Here is a 20,583-nt window from a genome sequence, read left to right as displayed (position 1 = left end):
CTAATTTGTTCCTGTTCCAGAAACCTGCAGTCAGGTCACAAATTGCCTCTTTTGTTCCAAGCTCTGACCTGGTGCCTGACAACCAATTATTAAACCGCACTGCTCCAGCTCAGCTAGAAAGGACCCCTCTAAACTGTCTCACAAAATGGTTTCTGTCTATTTAAAAGATGGATACATGTTGCTTAACTGTATTTTCAGCTTGCAAGAGTAAAGGCTTTTTCTCAGATGGCTGAATTTATCTGCATATTACATACCAAAAACATCCTGATGTTCAACCTAGTTGTGATATGCATACTCTACAACATCAATAATTTGCCTATAGAATGCAGGCTATAATCTTCCTCAGCATGCAGGGACACCAATGACCTTACACAGGGACCACAGAAGATGAAATAATTAAATATTTCATCACCAAAGACAGTTTATCTTTCCTGCATTCATGGAAGAAGATTATGGGAGGTCATCATCTTAGAGGTTTCCCTTTCACAACAAAAAAAGACAATAATCAGTTTTCATTAGGGAAGACTTGTCCTTTCTCCTGCACCCCATGACTTTCGTGTCCCACCCACCAAACACAGCCCTGATATCAACCAAGTACCTACACAGTATTGTCTGCCCCAAAGGTTTACAAAGGCTAACAGAAACGCTCAAATTTGAGATGCAGCCCTTAAGGATTTACCCGTGTCAAAAGAACCTAACACACATTTTATCTCCAGTTTAATGGCTTGCACTGGAGACTGATCAGGCTCTTCCAAAGGGACCATTGACAGAATAAAGCATTTCCAGAGGAAGGGAACACTCCATTGTACGTGCCTTGAGGAAGCCCTGATTCTGTGAAATCCATCAATATCCCACAGCTCACCCAAAGGCACATTCAGAGCCTTTGGCGTTAGAGGCTGATCACCCAGGGAAAGGCAAAGAGAATTTTGGCAGAGGATGAGATACTGTGCCAGCATTTCTGACGCAGTAAAAGTGACTCTACCACACATCTGTCTCTCTGTGAGAGGCTGAATCTGCCTGTGACAAGGTCAATTTTGAGAAAGGTTGGTATTAAAAGATTATGCTCCCTCCATCCTCTCACTGAGGTTATGCTAATTATTGCAGGGGAGCAAAGGAATTCTTTGATCCTCCAAGTCCTCCTTCCCTCACAACTTGACTCTGGCTGCCGGCACAGCACCCAGAGGGGCAGCATAGCACATCCTAATTCCATAATTGTGTGGAATTAGCCATTTTCAACCTTGAAATTTAACCCTAAGAAATTGAGTATGCAGTAATCCACATAATCCAGGCCTCTACACCTGTCCCTCTTCCAACTAATCTCACCACCCTTCACCATGACACATCTTAATTCAGAGTCCTGCCTGCTAAGGTCAGTGAGTAAGTGGATGCTCAGGAGCTGCAACAACTATCTGTCACACGGTGAGACCAATTGCTTTGTGAGCTCTGAGAGACAGAAATGCCAGCAGTGAGCAGAGCCCTTTGCCAGCCACGCACAAACAATCTGTACAAATCTTTACAAGGCTCTGGGGGGCGGCGAGGAGAAGGGACAGATAAAGAAATAAACGTGTGGAGCACAGCCCTGGATAATGCGATCTGCTGGTATTAAGTTTTCTCCTGAAGGAGTTAAGCATATACCAGCTGCTCTACATTAAACCGAGCTGGCATTTTAAATCATGCAAACGAGCTGAGCTCCCATCCCTTTCAGCCCAGCATTAGCAGCACTGCTGTGAAGGATGCAGTGCTGGCCAAAGCAAGCCCTGCATTTCAGCTGCTGGCACAGAGGAGGCAGGGCAGGCAGTGGCTCTCAGTGATGCTGCAGCTACTCACGAGATGGTTTGCAAGAGCCCCCTTCCACCACAGTATTGTCTGAGCGACCAAAACGTGCCCCATGTGCACGGAAAGCCTGGGGCTTTTATTTGTTGAAAATTCATTTATATACGCTACTAAGAACCACTGAAAAAATATTTAAAATTCAACTATTGGCCAGTGGAACACTGAAATTTCAAATTTGTCTTTGTCTGATGCTGCACAATAAACACTGAGTGGATCTGACAGGCCATTGGCCCAGAAACGCTGACACAGCAGCCAAGGGTGGCATCAGTCCCCTCCATCACGTCCAACACCAGGGGACATTTCTCAGACTGTGAAGGGAAGAGATGAAAATCTGAGTTTATCCAACACAAACCCCTCTTCTGCTGAATCTGAGAGCGCTCAGGAGACAATACAGAGGGCTAAATCCTCCTTAGTTCACACTGCTGTGGCCAAGAGATGAAGTTTCACCACAAAGCTGAAACGGTGAAAGGAGAGTGAAGGATCTGATATTAAGAATTCCAGGAGCACCACAGACTTTTAAAAAACATTATTTCAGGTTCCTTGTCTACCTGCTCAACAAGGGAAAGGTGGAATTCACGTTTGTGTTAAAAATAAGGTAAGCAGCCTTGCTATCCAACCTGATGAACCAACCCAGCAGTGGTGGTGACCCGGGGCATGACATCCCACCACACCATACTGCATCCTGGTGCCATCAGCCCACACGTCCAAACCCTCCTAGGGGAGGGCCAAAAGGCTTCTTACAGGCAGGAAAGGAAGGGAAAATCTACATTGCTGCAGTGTGGAAAGCTGCTATCTGACTGCTTGGAAACAGGATCCTAGGCAACCACTGCTCTTCCTCTTGAAGAGCACAAAGAGGTTTGATTCAGTGAAACAAAGCAAATTCATCACAATTCCCCTGGAGATGCTCCACAGGGATGAACAGGATGCTGCTGCCTCCCCTTTGCAGCTCCACACTAGGGGACCTGGCCCCTTTTTGGCAGCTTTCTTTGGCAGTGCCCAGCTGGCACGTTACCCTGGAGGACCAGACCCCTGTGTGCTCCAGAGCCCAGCCCAGAGGAGCAAGATGCAGTGATGCCAAAAATACTCCTTCCCAAAATAATCCATCCCAGTTGAGCCTCAGACAAGTCTGGAATACACGTGGCTGTCCTGGGAAGCAGACTGACCTCTGGTTATCGAGCAAGAAAAGCTTAATTTCTAAACAATTGCATCAAATGGTCAATGCACATTTGATCTTGACACAACACATGACATTTTTCCATTAGTTTTGAAGACTTAAATATCCATACATCTCTGGCAAATGGAGAGTAATTTAAAACTGAATCAAATCTGTCTTACCAGACTGATCCATTAATTACTGTCTCCACCAGTTGCAATCAAAGTTGCACATGGATCACGGTGGATCAAAATGCCAGTACTGAAACTACCTGTGGTTTCCAACAGTGGGCACAGCTCGAGAGGAGATGGCTGAAGGAAAAGGAATCTGCTTCTCAACACTTGTCTCAAGATATGCAAGTATAACAAAGTCTTAGCACCCATATTCACCATGAAATATCACACAAGCTAGATCAGCAACATGAAATCCCACCAGGGTATTCATTTTGTTCTACCAGTAGGCAAGCATATAGAACTAATAGATGGCAGAAGAAGATAAGACAATAATTTTTGGTCAGCATTTCCAGAAGATAAGCAACCCTATCAAGGAAGATCCCCTCATTGTGAGAAACAAAAAGGTACTACTACAACAGCTCTCACGACTGAGAATGTCACTCCATGAGACAAAAAATACATAAAATTACAATTCCAGCCTGGCACACACTTCTCCCATGAGTAAAGCATGGGTGTCCTCAGACAGCTGCTCCAGAGGAAGTTCTTCCTAAACAACTCTGAAGAGAAATCCAGTTCCTTTGGCCAAAAGCCCTTGCCAGCCCCTACAAGGATATCTGGGAGATGAGGGAGAACATGCAAAGATCAGGGAAGCTGGGTCGGTCCCTTTGCTCGGAGAAAGGGCAACCAAGCCAACAGGACCCAGCACTGAGAGGAGCTGCTGGGGCAGCCAGAGAGCAAGGCAGCCTGCCAAGGGCTGCTCCAGGGTTTCTGTTTAATCATTTATGGATTATTTACTTCATGAGAAAGCCTGGATGTGCACGACAGGCTCGCTTTCTTCAGCAGGTGAGACAAACATCTCCGGGTCTCTCTTTGCTTCTCGCAAAGCCAAGGCACGTCTGGATCATCCCATGGCTGTCATCACACAAGGGACAGGACAGAAGAAATGGACCAAGACTGGTGACAGGACAGGTAAAATAAAGACACTTAGGGAGGCTCCTTCCCACTGAGAAAGAGAGGATATGGCAACTTAGAGCCACTGCTCTAGGGACAAAAAAATCCATGCAAGGAAAAGGAATTAACATCCAAGACAAGGGATGAACACAAGCTAAAAAATGCAAGTACACAAGGCACTGTCAAAACATGATGTTATGGCAGTCCAAAACTCAACACGCACAGGGGAAAAAGTGCTGGTAAAAGTGAATTTTCAAATACAGAAGTTGGATACCTTTCCCTCTCAGGCATTGTTTTCCCACACATTGCTTCCAATTCTGAAATAACCCAAAATTAAAATGAAAAATAATCCAAGGATAACACAACTAAAAATACTTTCAACAGGCAAAAAAAGGTGAAATCAGAAGAAAACTTCAGATTTCAGTCCGTTTTAAAATAAGAAGTGACCTGTTTTCTCATTTATTTTAATAGGTGGTTTATTTGTTTTAAGTTTTAGCAGTTATTTCCATGCCTTTGCAAAACTGAAGAAACTGAGACTGTTTCCACAAACTATTTCAGAAAAAACAATTTACAGATAAAATTAGAGGCATACAACTAAGTGCCAAGCGTTTGACTGAATTCCAGTTCTTGGTGAATGGAAAACCAGCAGCTTCCTGTTACAAAATGTACCAACAGTTCATGTCTAATAATACACATCATAGCTAACCATTTATATACTTCAAATATAGATGTTTCTAAAAATAATATTAAAGCAGGGTATTTTTAGCCAGGTGAATTTCTCAGGAAAATGAGATTCTACAGTTTGCTGCAAAGAAAAAAACTAGATTAATGGGTTAAAATCTTCAGAGCATCTTTTGATTTATACCAAAATAAAAAGTAGAAGATTTAGCTCCAAAGCTTCAAGAAGCAAAAAAATAAATGGGAAAAAAGGCCAAGAGCAGAGCACACACCTTTCAATTAAAGGCCCAGCTATTGCTTAATTCACAAATATATCTTCTCAAACAGCACTTACAATATTTATCCTGTTGCAAACTTGGAAAGTTCAAGCAAAATAATTATTGATTTAAGCACCTCCTTAATTTCTTCCACTTTGGTAAGAAGAGGGAACTTGTAGGCTAGAAGCATTAAAATGCTCTACAAATTGTTCAGAGATTTAAATCTAGTGGTGAGATAATCTGGAAAGTAAAATTACAGAGAAGACAATGTTTCTCAAAGGACTCTTAAAAGCAAATTAAAACCAGCCAATACCAATCCTTAATTTCCAAAACCCAGGACTTAATCCACATATCTCAGTAAATAAAGGCTTTCTTTCCTGATACCCTCTGGACAGGCAAAAAGAGCACAAGTAGTGTTGGTTTGGGGTTTTGGGGTGTTTTTTTTTACTTCCTAGATACTTGAAACTTGGGGAAAGTTAATTATTTGTTTATCAGACTTCTTTATAATCAGATTTTTTTTCTTTTTGAGAACTGCTTAGGTTCAGGGCCAGCAGATTTCAAGAGCAGTATCTGTTGTTCTGCTCTATCAATATGCTTGTACCTCTTTCTGCTTGGTGTCACAGCAGAAGGTGATAAAAACCACTTGCTAAAGCAGGGACAAGAAAGTGAGAGTGTTCACTTCAGAAATTCAACTCAATGGAGTGAACTAACAGTTCCAAGGACAGAAGGAGAACACATGGACACCATATGCATGAGCATTTTGAGCTGTTAACAAGTAGCTGCAAAGGAGAAAGATAATCTAGCATCAAGGGACCAGAGAGTAATTTTCTGTAGAGCTGCAGACTTTCTGACCTTGGCTACATTTCTCTGTGCCTCAGCCATCCACTTCACAAATGTTCTCCAAAAAATAAGAACAATATCACTACCTCTAAGGTGCTTTAGGTTAAGCATATTCAAATTTTCAAGCCAGATAGACAGACAGACAGTCACAAGTAAGAGGGGGAAAAACCATTTTCCAATATGAAAAAAAAAAAATGGAGCTTTGAACAAAGTTACTTTATGCAAAGTAACCCTTTGCACATTCTAAATGAAAACCCAATGATTAAAGAACTTCCTGGACTCATAGTGCAACGCTACACCTGCTGTTCAAATGCAAGGCTTCAGAAAAGGTAGCTCTTTACAGCAAAAGACAAATCACTGAAAAACCCATGTTAATAATCACAGTAAAACAACTTGGGAATTGTTATCTTGTTTTCTACCTGAGAACATTTCATCCAGAGCAGACCCTCCCCTGCCCTCCAACAATTAAATGTCCAGTATGTATCTAGAAATAGATCAAACCCACAGCAATCCTAAATAGAAGAAGAATTTGGCTATTTAGTGGCCTCAAATTGCTTACAGTGGGTGTAAAAAGAAATCCATCATAAAGATCCAGCACAGGCTTTCTTGTAAGAATGACTTAGGTACATAACTATAATCATACCAACAAGCTCATCAGCACCAATTTCAAATTTATTTTGTGCTTATGTATTTTGATAGTCTGAATCTATAGTTTTCCTCAGCTTCGCCCAACTTCAGTAAAATCTATCCTTTGTTCATATCCTAAACATGACTCCATTGGGTTTCTTCCAACTGCAAAAAGCAATCTTTTATGTGAAAGTTATCAGTATGATTGACCACATTTCTCGTAATTTCATTCATAATTAGCTCAGCAGTCAGAGCGAGACCAAATTTCACACGACTGAGGCAGCTCATGCAATGGCACTGAAACCAGCTGATGTTCATCTGAGTTTAAACTGGGTCCAGATAAAGATTTGCTGGATTCCTATCCCTTCTGCAAGCTGGTTTGGTGTGAGAACTGTGAAACACACACAAACACGGCTCATGCATGTCAGAAGGGAAGGCATCACTTCCCTGCAATATGCTCCATTAATCCTTCTGTCTGGGAAGCTTCACATTGGCAAGATAGTGACGATATGGAGGTTTAAACAGTTAAAGTTAATTAAAATACAGAAAAATAATTACTAATATCTGAACTGGCTTGGTTTGCATTGCTAGTGGCATGGGCACCAGGGGAGTGAGGCAGAGAAGATAACTGAGAGCCCACAGAGCACGGGTCACATGTGGCTCATCAAACACCTGATGTGAGCCTAAATGTGAGGTGTGGAAAACGCTGGAGGAGCCTGTGGAGTTGCTCAGTTTGAGAGCAGGGCACAGCTGGCTGAACTGCCGGGAATGTGCCAGCAGTGTGCCACCAACCTGGGACAGCCTGTCCCCCCCATCCCTGTCAGGGAGCTGGGACAGAGCTTCCATGCCCCGGCCATCACTTGGACTACAGAATGGGCAGTGAGGCCAAAAACAGAGATGGCTTCAACCTCAACAGGTGTGGCAAATGTTCTGGAACACAACCCAGGTGTAGATGGTCTTGAAAAATTAGGAAGGAATCACTAGGCAAAAAAATCTAGTGTAAGACTAGAAAATAGGGACATCTAGAACACTCCAGAACTAGACCACCCCAGATCCAGGCTGCCAAACTCAACAAGATCTTCACTAACTGGGAAAGAAATATGAAGAAAAACCCAGCTGAGCGAGGCAGCTTGATTTCAGACAATATCTAACCAGTTTTAAATGGAATTAGTAAAAAAAAAAAGGGTATAGGGAAACTAAAAAGAGTTCTGTAGACAGCACAAGGAGTTGCAAGAGTTGTAGACATCCTAGGCTTTGCCTAGTGCAGTGAAAGACAAAAGTGAGGGAGAACATCACAGTCTGTCAGCACCTCCCTGCCATGTCCACCAGGAGAGTTTTCAGCAAATGAATATTGCAAAGAAATTTACAAAGAAATACCAATTCCTAGCCCCTGCCCTCCCAGCCCAACAAAGCACAATTACAGGTAATTGCTGAACACACATATTTTAAACCCAGGTTAAACAGATCTCTCTTAACTTGCAAGTGCTTTAGTGGAAGGGTGGGACCGACCATTTAGCAAGGCCCTGGTGCCTTTAGTGCTGCTTCAGTTACTGAAGGTACAAACAATGATTATTTTAATTTATTTTTCAGGTTCTCTGGAGAAAGAAAATCAAGAATTTGGAGAATAAAATATAGCAGCAATAAACACAGTAATGAAATCCATGATCTCCTTCAGTGATATTCAAAATGGCATCTTCCTTCTTGCATCTGCATGAACAATGACACCACAACCACGGACTCCTAACTGGCAATGATTTCTTTCTTAAACAACTAATGCAAATTTAGTAGTCAAATGCATCCGACTTTCTCAGAATCACTGAGAAATGCCATGCTAGAGATGAGAATCTTGCTATCTACTCAACAGAAGTTTCTCTGGTAACAAAGTTAAATATTTCCAAAACAATTCTCTCTAAATATGGGTAGTACAATTTATTGGCGGTGTTTTCAAATTAGACAAAATAAGCACCAGTGCAACAGTCAGATACTGTTGTGCACAACACAGGGGATTTAATATGGAAAAATAGAGTGTGTATATCAGTAACAGTAAAATAGGAATGATACTGCCATGATTCATCAACCTAACATTTCCGACTAGCATTTACAACGGGCTTGATGCTAAAATTCTCAGGCCTTTCTTTGGAAAGTGCCCCTGAAATACTCTGAAGTGTGCTTTTTATAAATTGCACAGCATTTTAAAACACACTGCCCTTATAAAGCCTTAAGACACAAAACTTCCAGTTATATAAAATCCAGCTAACACACGTAAAACCATATCAAGAGGAACAAAATCAGCAAAACATTTAGAAGTTTTCACAGATACCACATTTGTGAGTGGGACATGTGGAATTTCAGCAGGTTTTTTAAAATAATTGGTGCTTTAATGAATACCACCTGCAGTGCTCACATTCTCTGAAGAATCAGGTTCATGAAAGGTAGCACCTGGCACCAAGAAAGCTCATGAAGCTTTGCAGTGGTGTGTAAGTGCCTTGAAACATGCTAACCCAGCATGAGAACATGGTATCCTCATAGGCTGGCTTCTGGACTGTGCTCTAGACTCTTGTACAGAACAATCAGCCCAATAAGCCACTAAATTTGGTATTATGTAGTGCAAAAAGGACTCACTTCAACGGGATTAAGAACAACTCCCTGAAATACTCCCAGAACCAAGAGCATTAGCCCAAGTGACACAATCTCTCTCTCATTCTCCCTCCACCCACACAGGAGGATGTCCTTTCTTGTGGGCTGAAAATTCTGCAGAGGGACCAAGATCTACAGAGGAGAGGAGCCAAAACACTGGGCAATGGTCCAGCTTGTGGATGTAAACTATAATTCCTACTGTAAGAATATCACAGGAGATGCCAGGTACCTGCCCAATGAAATGGTGAGGGTCACACTGGTGCTTCAGAAAAACCACCCAGAGGAGCAAAGTGATCACCCTCAGACTCTCAAGCTATTCAGACCTGGTGCAGTGTTCAAGCCTAAACCTTACCATGGTTATTATCAGAAAGCACTTTTGTACCTCAGTATAGCTGAAGGTCTTCCAAGATAAAAGCTCCAGCTGCTGAGCCATCAGCTGGCAGCTGTCCATCCATCCTCTTCCTCCTCCCTTGGCAGGGAGGAGCAGTTGGAAAAGGAATGAACAGTGCCCTTGACACAACACATCTGGAAAAATCTCCCTCTAGATGTGGACTGCCATTCCAAATTACCACCTTGAATGGCAAAACCCTGCATGCTTTTGTGGGCAGAAAGATCAAAGCTCAAAGGATCAGCAAAACTGCTGAACAACAAAAAAATGACTGTGTTTATTCAGGATAATAGTTAGTGAAAAAAGCCTCACTGGCTGACAAATTAAAAGGTGCTGGTCATCTGCTCAGACTGCCAGCCAGAGGAGATTACTGAGAATGCAAGGCTTAAGATTTCTCCTGCTGCTGAAGAAATTAAAAATGTAAAATTATCTAACATTTCCTTAGCCAAAATTTTTCCCTGTTCAAACATAACAAGTTAGCATCAAGACCCTTTCATCATCAGGCTACAAAAAATGGGGTTTGCTCCACATCCTTGTAAGGGTTAAAACCACCATAGTGTCGCCCTTAGTGCTGCAAAGGCTCCCACCGGCAGATCTCCGTGAGCATCATCTGTTACAAGATGGCAAAGTATTTCTGAAGAACAACCACTTTTTCAGCAATGTGGATTTCCATGCAGAAACCCTGGCACGTGTGAGAGAAAGGGCAGCAGATAATGAGATTTTGCTGACGTTTCACAATCACAAGGACAGACTCGGGCGCGAGTGAGAGAGAGCACTTGATATCTTGTGAGGGCAAGACGTGACGCACAGGTTGGTCTGTCTGCTGCCACTGCCCTGCATCCCTGCTTGGCTGTCTCCTTTTCCCGCTCTCAGTCCCTCAGGAACTGCTCCAGTCCTATCTGTCTGGCCTGAGCAGCCCAGTACGTCACCCTGTGTACCAGCAGGGAAAGTGCAGCGTATCCTGCAATCAGGGCATGCGGTCAAACACGCCCCGTCAGCAGGCACGCTTGTCTGAAGGGAACAGGGTTACCAGGCCACACATTTCACAATCTAGGTGGTAGGGATGATCCATTATTCCTCAAAGAAGGAAAAAAACCAGGTCATCATTTCCCTCTCAGCACAATGGTATCACCTTCCACCGGGCTCAGATACGGGCAGGAGCAGCGTGTAACGTACATGGCTGTTGCCAAAACACATCCCAGGGCTGTAGAGCCACCTCTGGAGCACAGCAATCAATTGTGCTTGCTGCAGCAGCCCATCCGCTCTGCTCCCTCCCTAGCGCGGTCACACACACGCTGTGCCCACGCTGCTGCAAAGCCCCAGCCACACCGACAACCACAGAAATCAAACCACCTCAGCAACGGGCGTCTCTCCTCCCTGTACAGCAAGCAGCACATATAAAAACACATTAGAAGGCTGACACGGGTTAAAGGGAAACCTAAAATGTGTGCATTGCTGATGTGCTGCATCTATGATGTCATGCACATATAGCATGATACAGGCAATTCCACTTTAGTATTCATTTCCTACATAATCTGTTTAATTTAGCTGCACTGAATGACATGCATATTGTAATCTAGCATCAAGCACTGCCTCCCATTCACTCCCCACAGAACGTTCACACAACTAGTGCTCTGGTACAGTCCATGACTGAACACAAAACACATCCGTGACAAGCAGCAATCCTCCCCCAGCCCAGGCACACGAGCCAGCCCTCACTCTTAGCACCTCCAGAAAGCACACAAAGAACACACCCCACAAACACCATCTCCACCATCTCCCTCCTGTAAATCCCCCCTCGGTTCAAGCAGGGGCGATGGGGAGGGCAGCACAGGCAAGAAGCACACGCAGCCCCAGCCTCAGCACCCCCATCAGCTCCATCACGCTGACAGAACTACACATGCCGCTGTGTGCAATATAAAACATCCCACCACTGCAGACAGACGTTGGCACACACACACATGCACATCCCTTCCCTGCAATCCCATGCTATTTACCCCAGAAATGCTGCTGCACACTCAACACAGACATAAATTCTCGCATACACCGCCCCAGCATTCGGCGCCCGCTAACCTGTGTGTCAAATCCATTTTCTACCGAGCTACTCTTCCTCGCCGGGAGGCCGTCTCCCGCGTTTTCTTGTCCGCTGGATGACTTGAGAGGAATCTGGCTGGAGTACAATGGCTTCGTCACCTCCACCTTGTTCCCAAACTTCAGGTAGCAGGGCTGTGGGATGGTCCTGGCTGTCGGGACATGCAGGATTGGAGCAGCGCTGTGGACGGGTTTAGGTAGTCCCGATTTCATTTTGGAGGCTACCAGGATGGCTGGCATTTTCTCTTTCTGCTTTCCTAACACGTTTCTGTCAGCAGCAGCAACAGCAGAGACAGCAGGCAGGGAGAGAGAAAATGACACGCTGGGGAAGCTGCTCTGCTCTAAAGCAGCCTGGTTACTGCAGAGATCTCCAAAATCAGCTTAGAATTTAAAATCAACAATAAAACAAATTAAAAAAAAAAACCTTTAAAAAAAAAAGGAAAAAAGGAAAAAAAAAAAGAAGAAAAAACACACCACTTCCAGTCCAAAATATCTCCCAGCTTTATGCCAGCCTTCCACCTGTTTCCTCTAATTTTATTTTCAGTTCCTTACCACTGTCCTCTTTCCTATTTCTGCTATGTAACTTGCTCCTTCCTTTCTCTGTCTGACTCCTGCAATTTTCTTGCCTGGAAATGAAAGACTTTCACTCCATTATCTTGTCACTGCATCTCCAAAGTGAGGCAGCCTTTGGGGAAAAAAAAAAAAAAAAAAAAAAAGGAACCTGCTGCTGCATATGCTTCCCCTTCCGTAAGCACTAGAGAGTGAGCGAGCAGGATTTCCAGCTTAAGATGTCCTTCTTCAGCCTTAGCCAAGAAGCAGATGTAGCTCAGTGTGTTAATGACTGATGCCCTTGGATACAAGCCTTAGAGAATCAAGCTCCTTAAGCCTAAATAGCTGTGAACAGGACAACGATGCCGGAGCAGAAGGAGAAACGTCCGCTGACAGCGATTTTTAAATCAAAATACATCAGCGGCCACAAAATTTCCCGGCTCCCCTAGTGCTGAGCATAAAAACCTGGAAGGGAGGGGGTAAAAACAAGCGGGATGAGAAATGAAAGCGGTTCAGCGCGGAGCGGGCAGGGAGAGCAGCAGGCTCAGCTCAGGTCCCGCCCGCAGTGCAGCGGGCTCGGCTCCCGCAGCCCGGCGCAGCCCGGGGCGGCACGGGCGGGACCGACCGACCGAGGGAGGGAGGGAGGCGGCGGCTGCAGCCCGGCACCGAGCGGGCAGGGCGGGCCCCGATTGGCCCTGCCGCTCCCAGCACCAGCAACAAAAAAATAAATTAATAAAAAAAGAAATCGCACCCTCTCTCTCCGCAGGGGGAGGAGCGGCGGAGGGGTCTGGAGGGATGGATGCTCCAAAGGATGGATGGATGGATGGATGGATGCTCCGGGGGCGCGGCACGGAGCGAGCCGGGGATCGGTTTCTTTTTGAAATTTGAAAAAAACCAAACAAATTCAAATCAAAACACCTGGAGGTGACTTATTGTTCGTGGCCGTTCGGGAAAAACTCCCGCTGCCAGCATCAACAGGAATTTGAATAAGCACAGTGAGTAATCCGGCCCTATTATAGCAACTCTCGGCTCTGGGGAGGCTCTCGGTGCCGCAGGTTCCTCCCCACGCTGCCGGGATCCCTTACAAGCCCCGGATTCCTGCCCATCCTGACCCACTGCAGAGCTGCACACGTTCCCCTTGCTGTGCACACCTGCACCAGCCCGGCCGGGGGGAGATTGATTATCCCGAATCAAGGCACCGAGCGATGCATTTCAGACTGCACGGGGGGCTCAGCCCAGCACACAGAGTGCCACAGCGCCCAGCCAAGGCTCTGACCTGTCCCTCACAAAGAGAAAGACAGTGCGCAGGCACACCTTCCACTAGCCCAGGCTGCTCAAAGCCCCATCCAGCCCAGCCTCAAACGCTTCCAGGGCATCCAGAGAAGCAATGAACCTGCACTTGAATGTCTGAAATACACACTGGGTGAAGCGATTCATCAGGACAGAGGAAGCCCAGCCCCTCTGCCCCTGCCCCGTCCAGGCTGTGAGCCGTGCTTGGGGAAGGGAGGCTCAATCATGCTCAGTCATTCACGGCAAGGGGAGCTGGGACCTGCCTATTTAACACTCAGGCTTTTCAGGAAGTTTTACATGAGCAAACCTCAGGATTTTACAGCTGAGACTCTTTCAGACAGAAAAAGGAGGCATTTTTTGGATTGCATTGTAGGTGTCTCCGGGATGAAAGACAGCATTGCTGGATCCTTCTGCAGATGCCATCCTCAATGACCCACCCAAGGTTACACAGCGACCAAGTGGCAGAACTAAAAACTAAAGTCAGAAATTGTGCTCTACTTATTATCAAGTACTATTCTTCCTCCAACATTGCAATGTAAAATGTAATTCGAGTTCCCACATAAGCTCACATGTTCAGTCTTGGCTGTTGCTGGGATTTTTCAGCAATTCTGCTTCCACGTGTACCACTTCTGCTGGCTGTTTAGTAGTAAATATAGAAGGGTAAATTTTATGGTAGCTGGTTTTTTAAGTAACTGTTTCCACCTCAATCTCTTTGTCCACCAATTTCACATGGGAAAGCACATGTCCCTCATGATCCACCTCACTGAGATCCCACCAAGACAAGTCATCTAATGTTCTGCCATAACTGTCCACAATGTCAGCTTAAACACAGCCATACAAAACACTTCAAAACCCTACAAGTCGATAAAGAATGTAAATTTACCATCTGAGAGGACTGGTAGTCCTTGGAGCAGAAATGTGTCAGATGCTCCAACACCATTTCCATCGTTCCATGCTGAGAACTCAGCCCTGCTGGCTTAGGGAAGGTTGGGCTCCAGTAAGAACATCTTGAAAAAGATCCAGGCCTGAAAAGCAGGCTAATTTTAGATCTGTAATAAAATACAGTAAGGTTTAAAAGCTATTAGAAGATCTAACTGACAGCTTTATGCTCTGTTCTTCACTTACACATTTTATGAGGTTCAGGCCACCAGTCCCTGCTGCACCCAACTTGCCAGTTTCTGTTGTTCTGTTTTTATCCTGGAAAACTGGCTAGGGCATGGGATACCAAACAAGCCACAGAGTTAATCTGACCAAAAGAAAAGGATTCATTTCATTGCTCCCAGTAACAATAATGGAATCTGATCCTTTGATGATGGTGGATTAAATACTCCACAGTTCCTTCAGACACTCAGAGGAGTTTTACTGATTTCTCAGTGTGCAGTCCAACCTACTGAATATGATTTCTTCTGAATACAGTCTATGATTCCGACAGATATTTTGCCAAATCAGTGGACATATTCTTCATCAAAGCTTAATGTGAATTCCTGACAATATATTTGAAGAGTGACCTAGAATTACTGCTTCTCTCATGGATTCTCATAGTTTGCCTCTAATAATCCTTTGTCATCTAAACCCTGGGGGAGTTTTGATGTTATAGATATTTTGCTTTACATATCTAAACTTCCCAGCATAACGGCACTGAAATGCTGCTGCATCCAGTGGCAGTGTAGTCACATGAGATCATAAATTATATCACATTACAGGCTCTATCTGCAAAGACTGGCAACATCAATTCTGGCTGTCTTTGGAATTCACAAGTTTTTGGGTTGTCTGCGTTTTTTGGTTTGGGGTTGGTTTTGTTGTTGTTATTGCTTAATAAATTAGTTTTTATCTAGTTTTAAGGCTAAGATTTTTAGAAGAAACTACTTCTCTTAGACAGTCAAAGGGATCTGGGAACCTGTCTCTTATCTTTGAAAAGTCCAATCAGTTTTCCCTTCCCTGTTTTGAGTCACCCAAATGTCTGTGTCTAAGGTAGGAGTAAGTACCCTTTAAAAAGGAGGTGAATTATCTAAACAAAAGGCAAGAGCCTCATTCCTTCCCAGAAATGTTGGGTAAGCCTCTGACTAGGAGAAATTCCCTTGCAGCTTTAAATCTGTCTGATGAGTATCAGCCTGAATAACCACAACATCCCCTCCTTATCTGCCTGTAGTCGAGGCAGCATCCACCCACTCCCCAAATGGGGAAATATGGAAGGAAAAATGCTAGAAACAAGCAGTTCCCTGTTAGAAAAAAACAATACAATGAAACCACAACAAACCCTACTGATTTGGCTTCCGCAGCTGATTCTGAAGCTCAGAAAGTATCACTGCTTTGGACTCAAGCTGTGACTGCTCAGCACCATGGAGTGTCAGCTCAAGCGCCAAGACTCTGCTGTTGAGAACTGGCTTAATACTCTCAAAATTTTAGTGAGCAGGCTCATGTGAACTCAAGAACTTAACACGCCACAGGAAACTATTTGAATGGCCTGTAGTTCAAGAGCTTGTAGGCAAGTCAGCACATTGCCCAAAATAAAGGCAGGGAAGAGAACAAAAGCCCAGAGCTGACTGCTCTTGAACAGATGATCTTTATGAATGAGACGAACGCTTCTGGAACAGCAAAACCACTGAAGCTGCCTCCACAGCCCACACATTATCAATTAAAACAAGGTCTCTATACCCCAGTGGAAAGAAAACGTCTGTATGAATTGCATGTGGGTATTGCAAATAAAATTAAAAACTTGATGAAATATTGCAGTAAGATCAGAGAATCAGACCTTCCTTTCAACTTGTGGTTAATATTCATCCTCAACAAAGCCAAATGTTACATTAGCCTAAATGGAAAAACCATGTAGAATTATGCTATCAATTAGAACACCTCATTAGCTGGTCTGGTGATTCAGAACTGCTGATGGAACTGAACTCAAGGCTTGAAAATACCTTGATCAAGTCTATCCTTGGCTTTTAGGCATTAAGGATGGATCTGCAATCTCCCAGAAAAATAATTTCAAGCCGAAGTGAATATCCCTAAAATGTGTGTCAGACTGTGACACAGAGTCAGAATCAGGGCTGGATTGTTCCCTCCAAGGCATTCTCATCAAGGCAGCTGTCACACAGACTGTGGGCACGCTCAGCCCTGGCACAGCTCCATCAGCCTCACTGGAGTTACGACAGGAACACATACGGATCTATTTCGGGTACTGCAGGCGTTCTGCACACTCACATCCATCTTTTGTTCCTCATCAGTATCTAACATGGAAAGGGCTGATCCCATCTGTACATTCATGTTACCATTCCTTGAAAGAACCCATAAGGATGTAGAGGAGTAAAGGTGTAAACCCTTTAATTTTTTGTTGTGCTCCCCCATGGGGAACAGTAGAGATTAGAAGGAGGAATGTGGATAGAAGCATTATATAATTTGGCATCCTCTCACCACAGCAATTATAATCTGTACATGTGAGTTCTTTATATAGAGCAGTGAGAAGAGGAGGAAACCTTGGTTCTGTTCCCAGTTCTTTTGACAGAAATCTTGTCTGCATTACACTAATTCTGATCTAAAATTCCACTTGTAGTCCCCGGCATGCTTCTAATTCACACTGGGTTTAATTCCACTTCATTTTATAATGGTGTAAAATTTTTAAAAATATACAAGCCAAGTTCCACCTGGAGAAGAACATCTGTTCCACTCATTTTCAGAAAATACACAGGACATGTCACTGGCCACACCAGTGATACAAGCAAATGCTCTTGCATGGTGACAGAAAATGGCACCATTTAAAATTAGCACCTTCTGAACAATGCTCACATTTAATCCCATTTCTGTACCAGAGTGCTGCACGGTTTTGTAACGTAAGCCTGGAGTAGCACTGCACTCCATAGCTTCACACGTTTCTATTGTCACAGCAAATGCCAACTCACAGCTTTGAATTCATTATGCTCCCATTGCTTTTGGATTTGTAGCCATATCAGTTTCCCACAATCTAATAAAAACTGGGCCCTGCTGTCTTGAGACACTCACTGATAGGGGTTCTGTGATGGCCTTTGAAAAGGTCCATCCCTCTGACCTTGCATGTAAAGTTCATTCCTCAGACTTAAACCCATCAGGAACAGGACTGACAGGGATGAGGAATGCAAGAGCTTATTTGAATTAATGTTTTCTGTGGTGGTGTAGGATGCAGATGCTTACTGTTTGTCTGTGCCACGGTCACAGCAGCAGCGACCGCAGTGTAAAGCATACACACGTGAATAATCTTTGTGATCCTAACAGAGGAGCCCAGTCAGGCCAGCCCACAGCTCACCCTGCACATCTCTGTGTCTGCAGCAATGGACATCGTCTCTCCCTGCCACTAACAGCACCTGCAATAAACACTGCAGCACTGTTTTGGAAAGAGACCTGCAGAGCACGTCCTCCCGACAGAGATGTGCATCTGGGTATTCTTAATCTGTCCATGCGTCCTTTGTTTCCACAAGGTTAATGGTACCAGCTCCTATATTCATTCATGCCTGACTTGACATTGCCTATGGCTTGGTGTGTTTGGAAAAGCAAAGAAAACATCTGTGACTAATGAGCACATCACAGAAGAAAGGTGATGATGATGATGATGATGATGATGATGATATAAATACCACAAGCTACTCTTGACTTTAAGAACCATCACATTATGGTGAAATGTGAAGGAGAGGACCTAAAAAAATGCTCTCTTCCCTCTGCTGCTGCTCTCCCTTCCCCTCTGGAGAAGTGGCATGTTAAAAATAGCCACCACTTACAAGCTAACAACCTCACATCATCAGGTAGTCACCTTCTGTAACCTTGCTGGCACATTGCAAATGAACCTGCTCCATCATCTGGAAGAGTTGTCAGAGCCTAAAGGCAGAAACCATCTGAGAAGCAGATTGGAAGAGAAGGCTGTATTTCAAAGCCTTTTTACAACTGGATCTGCTTAAGCATTCCAACCCACCCTCAGCTGCCATCAGTCTCTCCCACATCAGCAGTTCTGAACAAACACAAATTGGCCAGATTATCATTAAGCAACTTCAGCTATTTTGTAAAGAGCAAAGTTGCACTACTCAAACTAAGTAGATGGGACCAGATTTTCACTTGCCCTAAATCAGTGCAGTTTCTCTACAGCCAACATCAGAATTTGCGTTCCAAATTCGAAGTATTTATCAAAATCTTCTTTACAGAGCGATCCAATCCTATAATAAACTCACATTTTCTCCACTCCCCTCAGTACAAACTTCCTGTCAATTCCTAGCAAAAATGAGCCCAAGCATGCAGTTGAGCTGGTGCTGCACCGTGCGGCTCTGGAGCCATGGAACAAGTGCTTGTGGTGCTCACCCACTGCAGCTGATGTCAGGGAACCATGATTGCCGTCCTACACTTGCAGTTTTTGCTAAATACACTTCACAACCCAAGCCTGCAGGCAGCCACTCTTCCCTGGAATCTGAAAGAAAACAAAAGGGAGCATTTCCACATTTCCACAGGGCAACATTTCAGCAGCAGCTCTGTGCTGGAAGTCACCTGCAATGCACCACAGAGTGGCACTAATTGCAACAATATGAACACCAGCTATTTCTGAACGTGCTACCAGAAAAAACCAATATACAAACCTAGATTGTCCACAGTGGTATCAAAGGAAACACAGAAAGTGCCTAACATAATGCTCTGAAATGAATGCTGCCTACCTCCACAGCTCCTTTAAAGAAAGATTTGTCCTGAGTTGCTGTTTATGGAAAATAAAAGCACACCCTAGTCAGCTAAATTTTGGGGTAATGGTTCTAGTGAAATTCTTAAATCAAAAAGTTCAGGGAAATTTTTTCAGATTTACACAGACATAAATCAACCATCAACCCGACAGCCATGACCATTCCTGAGAGTCAACATCCCCAAAACCAACCTCCATTCACACTGTGATGATCCAGCAAGGGAATTTGATGAGGATTACCTAACCCATAAACTGGGGCGGGGGAGAAGCAAATAGGAATAACTCATTTTACTTTAAAAAACCTAAAAACCACAAGCCTGTTTGAGGGAGAGGTTTACTTGCACCTGCTGAATATCACACTCAGTTTTAAACAGAAAGCTTAAATAATCACTTTGCAAGGAAATGTACAGAAAATAGTTATTTTTTAATCTCTCTATTAACCTAGCACAAAATAATCAAATTTAAAGTGCTGCAGGGCCACTGTGCAGCCTCATGCATGGCAGGGTCAAGCTTCCCTTCTCAAATTTCCTTGTATTTCCTTTGTTCTCCCATTAGCAAACTGATAACTAACCCTCCTGTGCTGTTCTAACACTGATTTTTTTCAAGCATTTTTAATATCCACCATCCAAAATTGACATTAAAACCTAGTCATGAATGCTGTCCTAATATTTTGTTTCCTACCAAATCAAAGGAGGTTCCCACTGTAATGATTAGTGACACATCTGTTGCCCTAAACAGCTTTGATATTTCAACATTTAATCAATTTTAATTTTTTTAAGGTGACAGGCTTCCTGCCACCCTGAGTTTTACCCATGGTGCTGCACTGAACTCAATGGTTTACAGCCACAGTATGAAAACCTGACAGGCTCGCATTCATTTTACACACCCCATCAATAAGATTTTGAATAACACTGCTCTCACTGTCTGGAACATTTTGGGAAGGTATAAGTGTCAAAACAGCCCATGGCCCTACTGGAGATCTGGCTGATGTTCATCACTGGACAACAAACAGCACACTAAGACATAGCACTGAGAGAGAAATTTTCTGAATTTTGCATTTCCCCTTGAAATGTTAGCAGCAAGGACACTGTAACACACAACCTCTTCCCAAAAGAAAAGGCACACAGACGATGGAATGATTTTCTGTGTTTTGAGACATAATCACTTCCTGTATGAGAATTAACACGAGCTGTGTTTATTCCAGCGGTAGAACAACTTGTATGCAAGCCTGCCCAGCTGTCCAGAAACTCAACTGAGTGCACAGCAAAATAATAATAATAGTAAAAGCAGTGTAGTCAATGATTGCTGTCACAACACTGGCCCATGGCTGGCTGCTGCTCCTCACAAGCCAAGCCCTTCCCAGCTGCTGTTCCTCCCGTCCCCATGTGCTGGCACACCAGCAGCGCCGCTGCAGCTGCTGCATTTCAAAAGGCATC

General features: G+C 44.0%; 1 protein-coding gene across 3 annotated transcripts in view; it reads right to left on the bottom strand.

Annotated features, from left to right (window-relative positions):
- NAV2 (neuron navigator 2) overlaps positions 1 to 20,583 on the bottom strand; it is a 369,470-nt gene that overhangs the window by 191,218 nt on the left and 157,669 nt on the right. Inside the window, exon 1 of one of the 3 annotated variants that reach the window (XM_054283737.1) lies at positions 11,611 to 12,687. The exons of 1 other annotated variant lie outside the window; for it this stretch is intronic. In XM_054283737.1, the coding sequence (XP_054139712.1) occupies positions 11,611 to 11,868 (258 nt within the window). In that variant the 5' untranslated portion in view covers positions 11,869 to 12,687. Of the gene's footprint in view, positions 1 to 11,610; positions 12,688 to 20,583 lie in introns of those variants that run through there. One more of the 3 variants, XM_054283738.1, reaches the window with a different exon arrangement.

Source organism: Melozone crissalis, unplaced genomic scaffold (genome assembly GCF_028551555.1).
Source record: "Melozone crissalis strain CALT ecotype California unplaced genomic scaffold, PUWL_Pcris_2 ptg000038l_1, whole genome shotgun sequence".
Taxonomy (NCBI): Eukaryota; Metazoa; Chordata; class Aves; order Passeriformes; family Passerellidae; genus Melozone; species Melozone crissalis.
This window is presented reverse-complemented; position numbering and strand designations above follow the sequence as displayed.